The sequence below is a fragment of the Benincasa hispida genome, chromosome 2 (assembly GCF_009727055.1).
Source record: "Benincasa hispida cultivar B227 chromosome 2, ASM972705v1, whole genome shotgun sequence".
NCBI classification, from domain to species: domain Eukaryota; kingdom Viridiplantae; phylum Streptophyta; class Magnoliopsida; order Cucurbitales; family Cucurbitaceae; genus Benincasa; species Benincasa hispida.
The window spans coordinates 57,199,634-57,213,675 of record NC_052350.1 but is presented as its reverse complement, the minus strand read 5'-3'; the positions used below and the strand labels follow the sequence as shown (position 1 = coordinate 57,213,675).

Genomic DNA, 14,042 nt, shown 5'->3' with positions numbered 1-14,042 from the left:
AAAAAATAAATGTAGAATTATTGAATAAAAAATTTCCAAACAAAAATAATCATCATAAAAATATATTATTTATATAAAAAAAAAAATTCACCATATACCTTGATATATAAACTCAGCACTTTAAACACCTAAAACACAGACATATAAACTCCATGAACATATAAATTTTAGATATATGAACTCAACTCAATGCGTCAAATAGTCGTTATAGGTTAAACATCCTCTTCAAGGTCATTTTCGATATAACCGTATGTAAAGAAAGTGCGATTGCCATAATTACGATGATTTTCATTATTTTTACTATTTCTTAAGAAATATTATATGATTGACTTACTTAATAAGCAATATTTTTCCAAAATCCCAACTTTAATTATCTTTCATAACTAGATTTCCGAACTTTTTTTTAACAATTTTAACTTTGTAATACACTCTCTCTTCTATTAAATGTTAGTACTATTTTGCAATTAGAAATATTAAAAGTAATTATAATGTTTTTGGTAATAACCTTTTAGAGATATTTAAAAAAATAATTAATTTCATTAAATGGTATATATCACTTAAATTTAAGAAAATATTTATATCATCTTATAATACATTCTCTCTCATATTAAATGTTGTATTACTTTATAATTAAATTTTTTAACAAATTCTCACTTAATTTAGTATTTATTAAATTTGGTTTATATTTTATTAATGCAAGATTTGTCATAACATCATTCTCTTGATTTGATGAGTTTTTTCTTTTGGAGGATATTTCTTTAAATTAGTTTCAAATTTTTTACAAATTTTTCTTGATTATATTTTTTTGGATATTGACTTAAAATCCATAATCTCTAATTTGGTTGATTGTATTCAATGTAGAATTATTGCTACAAATATTTATTTTTATTTGTGTTTCGTATCATATGTATAGATATAAGATTTATTTCAAACATATATAATGTTATTTTAAAGATATACAAGTTTTATTCATGTGCGAGTTATTGATGATTGTCTGATTGAACCCTAGGATAGGGAGTGAAACTATTTGGTCGGTGAAGCAAGTGAGAATCAATGGTTGTCGTTTGATTCGGACAAGGAGGAACGATGGAGTCATTGTTGTTAGAATCCATGTTGTCGTCTGATTCAGTTAAGGAGGAACGATGGAGCCGTCCGATTCAATGGATCCGTTGCCATTGGAATTCATGTTGGAGAGGAGAGAATGGAGTTGGTCAATGGAGGGTTTGATGCCCATGGAGCAGAGGAGGGCACCGAGCTCAAGCTACATGAGGTTTCCGTTTGAGTTCATGGCGAAATGCCTGAAAATGTTGTGCAATTGCTTGAGTTGCTGACCTGATTGAATGGAAGCCATGAATTCAAAAGATTTGATAAAATCCGTGAGGAGGAGTTTGTCGAGGTTAGGGGAGATTTCTTTCACATATTTGATTTTGAAAACAAAATAGTTTTGAAAAAGAAAAATCATTTAATGCACATGAATGATATATTTTTTTCCAACGTGTCATTTACCCCTAAATTATATTAACCTAATTTGATTCGATTTTTTTTATTTTTGTGCAAATTTCTGTTTCAGAATGGATTTAATCTATTAAGTGGCGACGAACTATTTGGAGTTTATTTCCGGACGGTGGCCTTTCGAGCAACGGCGTGTTTCTTCAGCCTCCACTTTGTTCATTAATTTCATCGGCGATCGCAAGGTTAGTTTTCTTTCTTCTAACTTTTCTAAATCCAATAGTGAATTGATACTTATTTGATATTATGAATTCAAAATCTTAGCATACATATTTAGTTATACTCTGTATTCTCTATATAAACTAAGATTTAAGGTTTCTCTTCTCTTTATCTTTGTTTTTCTTCATGACATGATGAGCGAGTATCCTTTTCTTGTATGAACTTTATGAATCAAGATTTCAGAAAGATAATTTTTGAATTGGAATACATAATCATTACAAGTATGGCAGCAAGATTTGAAGCGGAGAAATTTGATGGAAAAGGAGATTTTGTGCTTTGGAAAATGAAAATGAAAGCACTTATAGTTCAACAACAAAAAGGTCTTCTCCAGACGCCGGCGAAGGATCGAGTTCAAGAATTGGGCTACATCGCCTACAGCACGGTGATATTACATTTGGCAGACAATGTGCTTATCCGAGTCGGCGATATTGAATCAGCCGAAGAGTCGTGGGAAAGATTAGAACAACTATTCTCAAGAAAATCGTTTGGAGATAAGTTGTATGTAAAGATGAGATTCTTCGGATATCGAATGGATCCCTCGAAGAATCTTGAAGAAAACTTGGAAGAATTTAGCGAGATCATGAGGGATCTTTTGAGGATCGAGGTGAAGATGTCGGATGAAGATCAAGATGTGATTCTTCTCAATTCACTTCCAAATATGTATAGTGAAGTGAAAGGAAGATTAGTTTATGGCATTAGAGATTCATTGAATGTTGGGATGGTTGTGGGTGCATTGAGAGCAAAGGATATGGAAATGAAGGAGAAAAGAAAAGATGGTATAGAAAGAGGTAGGAAGTGTTACCATTGTCAGAAAGAAGGGCATCTTCGACGTAATTGTCCAACGCGTAAGAGCAAAGAATGGATAATGAGTTCGGGCTGCACGACCCACACGACGCCGAACAAAGATTACTTGATCGATTTCGTTCAAACTGATGAAACAGAAGTGTTGGGATTCAATGAGCAGTTTGTAGTCAAAGGCATAGGTTTAGTGAAAATCAAAACTCATGATGGCCAAATAAGAACATTGTCAAATGTTAAGTATGTTCCAAATTTGAGAAATGTTATTTCTTTGGGAACATTGGATGAAAAGGGTTGTAGTATCAAGACAGAAGAAGGCACATTGAAGGTATATAAAGATTCTTCACTCAAACTGAAGGGCAGACTTACTAATGGCCTCTATATATTGGAAGGATCAGCAACTACAAACTGATGCTGCAAAGAGCAGCAAACAGTGATGCATTACAAACAGGTATTTTCCATTTGTGAACATTGAACATGCCTTAATATCATAGCAACCAAAGCTTCCATTTAATTTTTAAATTAAACACCTGCAAATGTATTCCAAACACACTAATTTGTTTATAGTACTAGATAATTTGTGTTCAGAATTAGTTGTTTGTTGTTTAATCGAAGTTTAAAATGTCTGTGTTTAACTTTTTCTTGTCAGTACGTTCATACGGAACTTGTGTTTTTGGATGATTAGGTTCTAGACGTATTTTGCAAGACGAGGGCGAAGTAAAATGCCAACCAACACGTCAAAATCAAAGTTTTGAACTAAAAATGTGTTTTAAATTTTTTTTTAATGTAACTAACTTATTTGGTAGTCTAATCATCCAAAAATATATATCACCCGTTAGTTTGTTTAGTAAAATCTTAATATAATAAGAACCAAAATAAACATTTTTTAAAAGTTTAAGGATTAAAACAAATATTTTTAAAAGGTCCAAAATAGAATATTAATCCAAATTCTATTTTTCCAAATTTAAGAATCAAAATAAGTTTAAAACGGATTATTTGAATTTGAATTTTACTTTTAAGTCCTACCCAAAATTTCTAGATCTGGAAAGAAATTCTAAAATAAGATTTCATGAAATTTGATTTGGGATGAAAATTTGATTATATCCATATTCACCCATTCAAATTGAAATTTATATAACTTACTATTTGATGTAAATTTTACTAACAATTTACCATTTGAATCATAATTTCTAACTTCATACGGATTTTAAATCAGCAAGTCCGTTTAAAATAATTTTCTTTTTATTTCAAAAAAAAAAAAAGGTTAAATCTGAAATTGATATTCCCCAATTAGCTAAAAAATTCCCTTTTCTATAAATATTTATTATTTACTGTATTTTACCTTCATCTATTATTTTCTTCTCAAACTAAGATAATTTACACATTAAACACAAACTATTTAATATAATTCAATTATAATAATCTACACCTCAAACACATACTATGATATAATTCAAATTAAATAATCTACACTTCAAACATAAATTATTATAATTATAAAAATGAAATTGCTAAAACCTTGTCCAATAGTTTTTGTTTTCACCCATAAACTAAAAATAATGTACTTCAAGAATTCAAGCATATAAGGCATAGTTTCCGAAATTTTGAAAGTTCAAAATTTCGAACTTCAACTACTAGAAAAATCAAAGGGCAAAGAGTAATACCAAAATGGAGAGAACTAAGATTTGATTTTTTTTCAAATAAAATATCAAAACTATGTAAGATCATATCTGCCATGAAAAGTCCCTCAACGATAAAATGCCATAGCTACCCCTCTGATGCCAAAGTGAACATAAGGCTCAGAAGAACTACCAACACCAACAAACAAATATAAGCACACCTCCATACGCCTCGAGATATCATCGAACTGTCACAACACATCGAATAATTTCTCAAACATTGGGACGACAAAAAAACGTTCATAATGTGTTCTTTTTTTTACATATCATAAGGGGAAAAAAAACAGGTTTGGCTTTGGCTCTTAATTCACCAAGGGCTTCATCTCAACTCCATTCTTGCTGAACACTTCTGCAATCCTCTCCGTAGGAACCAATGGAAGGTATGAAGAGACCTTGTATCCTTTCTCGGCCGAGGTTCGTACAGTCTCATTATATTTCTCTGTGCAGTACGCTGCTGTTGGCAAGATGGCCTGTGCAACGGTGGGGAACACAGGGAGCTGGTTGAGCTTGTGCCATGCTGAAACTGCGCACTGCTCGGCCTTGGGCTCGTATTTGGAGTAGAGTTCCTTTGCAGTTGGCTCGCACTTGGCATACACAGATTTCACAATCCCAGACACGGACTCTTTTAGGCCAGTGCGTCGGACCTCAGAAGCTACGCTTCGAGCAACTTCAGGTGCCTGCTGTGCAGCAGACATGGCCTGTGATGAGGCCTGCTTTACTGTTGGAGGAACGTGGCGATCGATCCTCGTCACTGACTCATCCACCTGCTCATTTATCATCAAACAAAATGAGTTTCCTGTAAAATAAACTATTTCTCAATGTTCTAATGCTCAACACACCTTAGTACCATTACAAGTGAAATAACATAGCTTTGAGTCTTTGACTAACTATACAAAATCTTTTAACTTCTAATTTCGACCTCAATCCTTTTGAGTTTCTCGATTTTACTCATTAGACTCCATCTTGGCTTTCCTATTACAAAATTGGTATAAACTCCATTTGGATGAGAATGTTCATTCAGAACTTTCCTGGTTTCCTCTCCTCAAGAAATAAACACTGCCGCTCGCCTTTTAAAGGATAATTATTTTGTCCTTGAACTTCAAGAAATACTCAGTTTGATCCTCCTAATATCCCCTCACATAATACTAAACCTCATATGCGTTCATACGTTAATGAATATAAATGAAGCTATGCTATCAATTTGATGAACACAAAACAAAAAATAAGGGACTACAACCAGGGGTGGTGAAATCACAACGAAAAATCTGCAACATGGTATTTGAACTTAAAACTTCGGTAAAAAAATAAAATTTAGTCCTATTTTAGAATTCAGTCCTTACGGTTTGTTTATGAGGGGTATACGAACGAGACAAGATTAGAGAGATCCCAAGAGTTTAATAAATTTCTTAAAGCACGTGTGAATGAGAACAAAACATGAAAGATGCTTATACCAGAATTTTGAAACGAGTAACCTAGGTCCCAAAGCCTCCCTCAACTGTATGCTCTTTATATAATATAAACTGACATAGTACCAATTGCAGTAACTAGCTCGATGGTTAATTCGAGCTCCAACCTCCTCTAGACCCAGCTTCAAACCCCACTCCCTAAACATCTAAGTGAAGGATCTGAGCCCAGGCATTACATAGAACCTCATAAATTTGATATAATCCTCGAAATCATTTATGAAAATTTTTTATCCAATTATAAGGACTAAATTTTCTTAAGTAGCATCTGTGTGACACATGCTAAGGATATGGAAGGGAATGTCCGACCTGGATTCCGGAAGAGTTACATAGGTCGTCGCAAGAACCATTTATGAAGATTTTATTAAAATATGTAAGTGAGGACAAAACGACATACTGGGACTACGATCCCGAATCTCGGGCCTACAGCATCAAATAAAACCTCATAAATCTGATAAAATCCTCCTACGGTTGGTACCATTGAAGAATTTATCAAACTTAGGACTAAATTCAAATTATAAACAATAAGAAATAAATTCTAACTTCCCTAACAAAATTTGCAATTTAACCTAAAATTTTTAGCAGATTTCCCACAGAATGAGTGTAAAGAGATACATCTACCCAGCCAAGAAGAGATGGAAGAGATGGAAATGATTGAAGCATAGAGAGAAGAAAGAAGAGCAACCTTGCGATCGACGAATTTAAGAACCTCAATCGGAACGCCATGGAACTTGTTATACAAAGGACCAACAACAGACTTCACAGTGCCCTCAACGGTCTCGACGCCGGGCTTCAATGGACCAGACCGGTCCTTCGCATAGCCATAAACATTAAAGAAACACTCCGTCGCTCGAAAGGTCGCCGTTTGAACGAACTCCAAATACTTCAGCCTCTCCTGCTCTGCCCTAGCCACCTACACAAAAAGAAAAGAAACCCAATCGTTCAATCAACCGAAAGAAACGGAATCGAATGAAAAGAGGGTCATAGTCGTAGTCTTACCGTTTCCTGGCGCTGCGACGAAGGATCGGATTCAGCCATAGCCAAAAACAGAGGGGAAATTGAGGGTAGTTTAAGATCGGAAATGGAAGGAAGAAGTGATCGGAGAAATGAAATCGAAATAGTTGGCGATATAATCGATGGATGGAAGAGGAAGAAGGGAAGATTAAGGATTTATAAAGGAGAAGAACGCGGCTAAAGAGTCGGTGAAAACGGACGGTCATGGTGGAAACTGAGAAGCTTCAAGGGGAACGTAGATTAAGAAAGTCAAATAGAAGGCGTTGACTCTTCCTTAAGGGTTAAGTACGTCGTGGAAGGATCCGGTTATGGACGGTTCTAGAATCCCTGTGTCAAATTACCTTTTTAACCCCACTTATGTAATCTTCATCCATCCATCCTATTCAATTTTCGTCCATATCTCCAAATTTTTACGTTATTTAGATTGGATTCAACAATCTAAGAAATATTTGAATTGGATTTGTTTGAATTAATGAATTATTTATTTAAAGTTTTGTAAAATTTTATTTAATTATTTTTATATGTTAAATTCAGATTAACAACTTCTCAATTTATATTATGAAAAAATTATTTTCAAAATACAAAGTTTATTTTTTAGAGTTGTTAAAAAATAAATTGTCTACATTAATTATGAAATTAAATTAAATATATGTAATTGTATTGTATTATAAGTAAAAATATGTATATTTTTCTTATTAAAATTAATAATAAATGGGTTGATTTAAGTTAGTTTGAATTATTTTATATGAATCTATGAATTAAATAACTCATCCCAACCTATAAAAGTTTCATTTATTTGAACCCAAAATCAAATGAATTGGTAAACCTGTCCAACTTAGATTGGGTTGATCGAATTTTTGTGGTCATCGGTTTTTTTTAACACATCTACGTTAAAATATCATTTTTTTGCCTATATTTTAAAGTTTATTTAATTTTAATATTTATAATTATCTCATTTTAGTTTTTGTATTTTCATTATACCTTGAGTTTAGTCTTATTATTGTTGATTTTTTCAAAATTTTTGTTATTTAGGAGTATTACTGTAAATTTTGAAAATATATTCACATATTGTATTTCTTTGCATGAAAATTATTATTATTATTTAATCAATTTTGGTAGAAATTAATTTTGAGGGACTAAATTTAAGATTTATTAAAATTACATAGTTTAGAATTAAACAAACTTCAAAGTACGTGGATCAAAATGTTATCTTAACCTTTTCTTTATACGTATTTTTATGTATAATGTATAGCTTTATTTTATATATATATATAATAGGGGTAGGGAGATTTACCACTAATCTTTTGCTCACGAATATATATTGTATATCAATTGAACTATGTTCGAGTTGATAACATATAGGTTTGACATTTCAATTTCATCATTAAAAACTTGATGAAAATAAAAGAGATGTGACATAATGTCACATAATATGAACAATAAGCACTTTGATTTATTTAAAAAGTGTCAATATGATTCAAATATTTATTGTTTTTTTATAAGTTTTTCAAAAATACCTATCAATATTAATATTGATATTTTGTCGATAATTTTATAAACATTGCTACAAAATTAAGACATTAATATTTCTATCGATAACAACAATTTTTTTCAAACATTAGATCCATTATCATCATATCATAGTTAATTATTGATTTTAGTCCCTATAATTTTATAATTTAGAATTTTGTTTATATAATTTTATAACACCTCAAAAATGGTCCTTACAGTTTAGAAGTCAAGGATCATGTACACGATAATTAGCTATTAATGTGTAAATGATGTGATATTTGTATTTAGTTGACTAGATCAGATACAAAATCGTTTTGGCGGGTTAATAATTCATTAAACTTTTAATTTTATGTTTAACTGGACTCAAATTTTTTAGACATCTCCTCCTTCAAATTTATCAACTAGTCATAAAATTGAAAGTTCAATGATCTATTATGTACTTCCTTTACGTTTAAATATTTGAGATCTCATTTATTAACCATTTGTTTTCTTGAAATTGTGTTTGTTTTCTTAAGAAAACACTTAAATTATTAGTCAATTTTTAAAGTAAAAACCAACTTTTTAAAACTACTATTAGTTTTCAAAACTTATTTTCGATTTTGAAAACATTTGTAAAGTAGGAAAAGTTATCTTTTTAGTTTGAGTTTTCAATAATATGTGTGTTTAGTACTTGAGTTTTTCAAAACATACATATTTAGTCACTGAGTTTTCAAAATGTACTTTTTTTTTTCAAATTTTTTAAAAATGAATTTAAAAGATTTCCAATGTAAATATATGATTGTATGACATTTTGTATTAAAAAATAAGTTAAAAAATAAATTTAGAGAGAATATATGCTTATTGGTTTTTAAAACACTAATAAAAAAATTACTCTAAGGATTTTTTAAGGTAGTTTTAAAAATTTAGAGACAAAAGAGAAATATTTAAAAATTTAAGGACTGAATGCACATATTTTAAATTTGGAAATTGAAATTGTATATTTTGAAAACTCAGGGATCAAACAAACATATTTTTCACAACTCGGAGACTAAAAATGTAAAATCTAAAACAAAATCCAAATGTACACGGGCCTAATATGAGGAAAAAAAAGTCCAGGTAACTAAGATTTTAGATACTTTTTAAAACTAAAGAGATTTAATAACCTCGACTTTGAAAGTTTGATGACCAAATTTATAGTTGTTCTTAGACCAAAATATAGCCAAAGTTGAATTTTATCCCTAAATTTATGCAGTGAATCAATTTATTTTTTTTCTTTTTTTAGTATAAGAACTATAGAGAAATGAGAGATCGAACCTTCAACTTTTAAAGGAGGAAAGTCATGTCAATTATCGCTGAGCTAAACTCATTTCGGTGAAGGTGAATCAATTATATCCCTAAATTATGAATATTTTCTTACCTGATTAATATATGATTTTTTTATAATATAATATTTGAATGTCAAGAAAACTCGTATGATATTAGATCATTAGCCGGTAGGTGATATTAGATTTAGATGGGTGACCACTAGGGATTTAATTTAGGACCTGTTTGATAGATAATTTGAAAATTCGAAAACGAGTGATTCAATGAAAACAAAGTTGTATTTCATGTTTATAGATATGTATTTGGTAGTAGATTCAAAACAGAATTGTAGTTTAAATAATTTTTTTAAATGTGATTAATATTATATTTATAAATCATAAAACTTGTTAAAGTTACATACTAAATATTAGATTAACATGAACCTGTTTTATGTTAAACTTTTTTGTATAATTATTATTTTGTCATATGATATAATTTATAATACATGACATAATACACGTTTTACTTTAAAAAACAAATTAAGTTTATAATATGACATATCATAGTTCTAAGTGTTTTTATCTTTGCTTAATATAATTCTACACTTTAAATTTCAAATTTTAAAATCTGGATTTAATGAAAACATACAAATATTAATTTAAAAATTTACACGATTTGGATCACAGAATCAAAAACAGTTTTAAAAAACAGAATCCGAATTAAAATGCATATTTATTGAAGTGAATCTGAAAACATAAAACATAATCTATATTCTCTATCAAATAAGTCTTTATCTCTTTAAATCCTTGAATATACTCATAACTTTTATTGACTACTAGACCAGTCTTGAATGGTTACGATATTGTGATTTATGCACAGAATTTTTTTTTTATTTGAATTTTGAAGGGATTGTAATTAAGATTTGCACATGCAATAATTATATTTTATTGTAAAATAATAAAATAAATAATAATTTGAAGACATCCAACTTTTCCAATATTTGATAATACCATTAGTATTCAAAGGAACTAACACCAAAATGTTTAAACAATGAATGTATAATTTATTTCCTTTTCACATTTTAATTAATTTATGAAATATCTAAAATAAAATAATGTTTTTTTCTTTCATTGGGGAGAGACAGCACAATTGAAAATATTGATGTTAGAACCATTTTTATACGGACATAAAGTTTGGATTTAACTATTTTTTTTTATTGAACTACTAACTAAGTTGAATTAACTTTGAAATCAATATTCAATCAATCATTTTATTGTTTTCTTTTGAATTTGAAGTAATTTGCATTTTCTAGGTATGATTTTTTTTCTTAACCTTGATCTCAATTAATTATATTGTGAAGATAACAAATACACCTTACCCATTTATTTCAAGATTTTAGTGTTAGAACACTTATACTATACCATATATCTATATCTATACTATATTAAATATCTTTTTTGTCCTTATGTTTTCTTTTTGTTTTGTTTTTTTGTTTTTAATAATTATTACCTTTTCCCTTCCATTAGTGCAGTAATGGCCTTTAAAAACTCAATCCCACCTATTAACTGACTTATTTAAATTTTTATCTTTTAAGGAAAAATGCAACCTATAAGGCAAATAGTAACTGCCACTCAAAAAAAAAAAAATAATAAATAAATCTACCCTTAAATTGCTTTTTTTAAATAAATAAAAAAAATTCAATCCGGTACAATATCTTTATTAACTATTTGGTTTTTGTTTTTATTTTTAAAAATTAAACTTATATCACCCATATTTTTTTTTACAGTATTTACATCTTAGTATTTACATCTTATTAAGTACAATGTTTAAATTATTAGCCAAATTCAGAAAACCAGAAAACAACTTTTTTGAAAGCTAATTTTTTTAGTTCTCAAATTTTGATTTGATTTTAATAATAAAGAAATAAATTTAGAGGTGAAAATAGTGTGCATAGACTTAATTTTTAAAAATAAAAATAAAAACAAAATGGTTATCAGTAGTAATTGCCTTTAAAAAATTCCAACTAACTGCCCTTATTTTCTAATATATATATATATATATAATATATTAACCATGTAAGAACTGCTTTAAGCTCTGCTTATTATTTTTTTTTTTTCCAAATAATTTAGCTGCTTCTTCTCAACAAAATTGAATTGAAAATATCAAAATAAACAAAAAAAACTCACCTACGTCAAATTTTCTTACATTTAATAAAAAATTCAGTAATTCTCATATTTTCCCTTTTATATATAATATATTTATGTATTTAACTTTCCATGTTGAAAAAAATAGAATTATTAAGAATGAAAGTAAATATTTTAAAGAACAATGAATTTTGATATAAATTATAAAATTAACATTTTAGAATGAGTTAAAGTGAGTATAAGATTTTACTTTCTTTGTTAAATAATTTAGGACCGACTATCTATATTACAATTTTAAATATAACATATTAGCTTTCGATAAAAATAAGAGAAAATAATAATAATAATAATAATAATAATAATTAATTTTTTTTTACAAACATGAAATATTTTGCTGTCTTAATTAACGTACCATACCCCAATAAATTAAATAGAACAATACACACCTAACAATTTATACAAGTTTAAATAACTAAAAAAAAAAAAACAATGCCTTATTAACTTAAATAATAAAAAATTGACAGATATATGGATTTTAATTTTATTAATCCATCTATTTTTTTATTTTCATTTTTATATCTAATGTAAACAATTTACAATTTAAACATAATAAAAGTCTACTAAATCAGAATATATATTTTAGCCTACAATTTATGTTATGGTGATTTTAATCTCATTAGCCGAAGACAAAATAAATACAATTATATCCACGATTTCTTTCATTACTTCTTGAAACGATATCAAATATTACTATTTTAAACGAATAAAACAAATATTGCATTAAGTATTAAAATTTTACCTTAAAAAAATGTAGAAATTTAAATCACATGCATTGCACTTGTCTATACACTGATAAATAAAAAAGGCACAAAGAGGGAAAATTTTCTCCCCATTTTACCCTTTTTTCCTATTCTACTTATTATAATTTTCTTTTATTTAATGATGAAATAATTCAATATTTGAGCTAATCGAGAATTAACTTTCTTTAACTTCTAAAAAAAATATTTTTGCACCCATAAAGATTAATTGAATTGAATCTCATATATAGTCATTTCCATTTCCTCAAGCTATTTGAATTATCCATGCAACTCTCATTTTCTTCTCTCTCTCTCTTTAAAATAATAATTTCAATAATTTCAATAATATCATTTATTATTTAACCAATCCTCAACCATAAAATTTGTTTCGTTTAGTATGTGTTTGAAATACATTTTCAAATATTTAATTTAAATAATATTAAAAAATACTTTTGATCCTTATACTTTCATGGAAGTAACAATTTGGTTTCTAAATTTTAGTTTGTAATGATTTAATCCTCATACTTTCAATTTTGTAACAATTTAGTCTCTGAACTTTAGTATGTAACAATTTAGTCATTCTTTTAAATTCATAATAATTTAGTCATTGACATTAAAGAAAAATTAAAATTAGATGCCAATTTTTATTATTTTATGTTGTAGACTATGTATTTTGTAAAAATATTGAGTCTCTAATTAGTTTATCGATTTATTTATGCAAAAAATCTTAATAAATTTTAACAATAATTTCTACGATAGGAACTAAATCGTTAAAAATTCGAAAGTATAAAGACTAAATTGTTACAAAGTAAAGTCTGAGGACTAAAATGTTACACAATGATGGGATAGAAACTAAATCATTACAAATCAAAATTTATGGACTAAATTGTTACTTTTATCTGAGTTGAGGGACTAAAAATGATTTAACCTTTAAAAAATAAAATATTTGACAACTAATAAAAATAGATTTTGAAGTATATATTTAATAAGAATTTAAATAAAAATGAATTTTTCGAAAAATATTTTTTTAAGTCAATCCAAACGAGCCTTTATTTTTTATCTTCCTCAACTTGACCTATATTATTTTACCCAAAGCAATGCACACGTATTTTTAAATTTTATGTACCTGAATAAAATTTTATTCAATATAATTATATATTTTAAATAACAGATGAATTTATATATCCTTATAATATATACTTATTAGTTGGTTTAATGTTTTATGGCTTAATATAGGTTTGGGTGTTTTTTAATTTAAATAGTCCATATTTTATATATAAAAGAAAAGGCATTTTAATATAGTCTTTATTTTTGTACTCTTTTAATTTAGCCCCCACTTTTGGTACATATAAAATTGAGAATTAATTAACTTACATGACATAATACCAACTAAATTGTTGAAAATTTAGAGGATGAAAAATGTCACAAAATTTCCAAATTTATGAGAAATTGGTAGAAAACTTGAGTTCTTCCCATAGACTAGATGAGATCTTGGACATCTGTAATTCTAGCAATCTATAATTTCAGATATCTAAAGATTTCAATAATTCATTAAACATTGATGAAGATATATTAGAGATCAGAAAAAAAAAAAAAAAAAAAAAGAGAGAGAAAAAACTAGGACTA

At 27.9% G+C, this 14,042-nt stretch overlaps 1 protein-coding gene across 1 annotated transcript; it reads right to left on the bottom strand.

Moving 5' to 3' along the window:
* Window positions 1–4,184: 4,184 nt before the first annotated feature.
* LOC120071305 (REF/SRPP-like protein At3g05500) lies at window positions 4,185–6,868 on the bottom strand. Its single transcript, XM_039023498.1, has 3 exons — window positions 6,668–6,868; window positions 6,354–6,581; window positions 4,185–4,969 (listed from the first exon to the last, which is right to left on the bottom strand). The coding sequence occupies exons 1-3, from the start codon at window positions 6,704–6,706 to the stop codon at window positions 4,508–4,510; spliced, it is 729 nt and encodes a 242-aa protein (XP_038879426.1). The 5' UTR covers window positions 6,707–6,868; the 3' UTR covers window positions 4,185–4,507.
* Window positions 6,869–14,042: the final 7,174 nt, after the last annotated feature.

Excerpts from the sequence above, each read along its gene's own strand:
- LOC120071305 (XM_039023498.1), bottom strand. The coding sequence starts at position 6,706 with ATGGCTGAATCCGATCCTTCGTCGCAGCGCCAGGAAACG. Across the intron at positions 6,582-6,667 it reads CGTCGCAGCGCCAGGAAACG|GTGGCTAGGGCAGAGCAGGA; the intron begins GTAAGACTACGA and ends CTTTTTGTGTAG. Across the intron at positions 4,970-6,353 it reads TTAAATTCGTCGATCGCAAG|GTGGATGAGTCAGTGACGAG; the intron begins GTTGCTCTTCTT and ends ATAAATGAGCAG.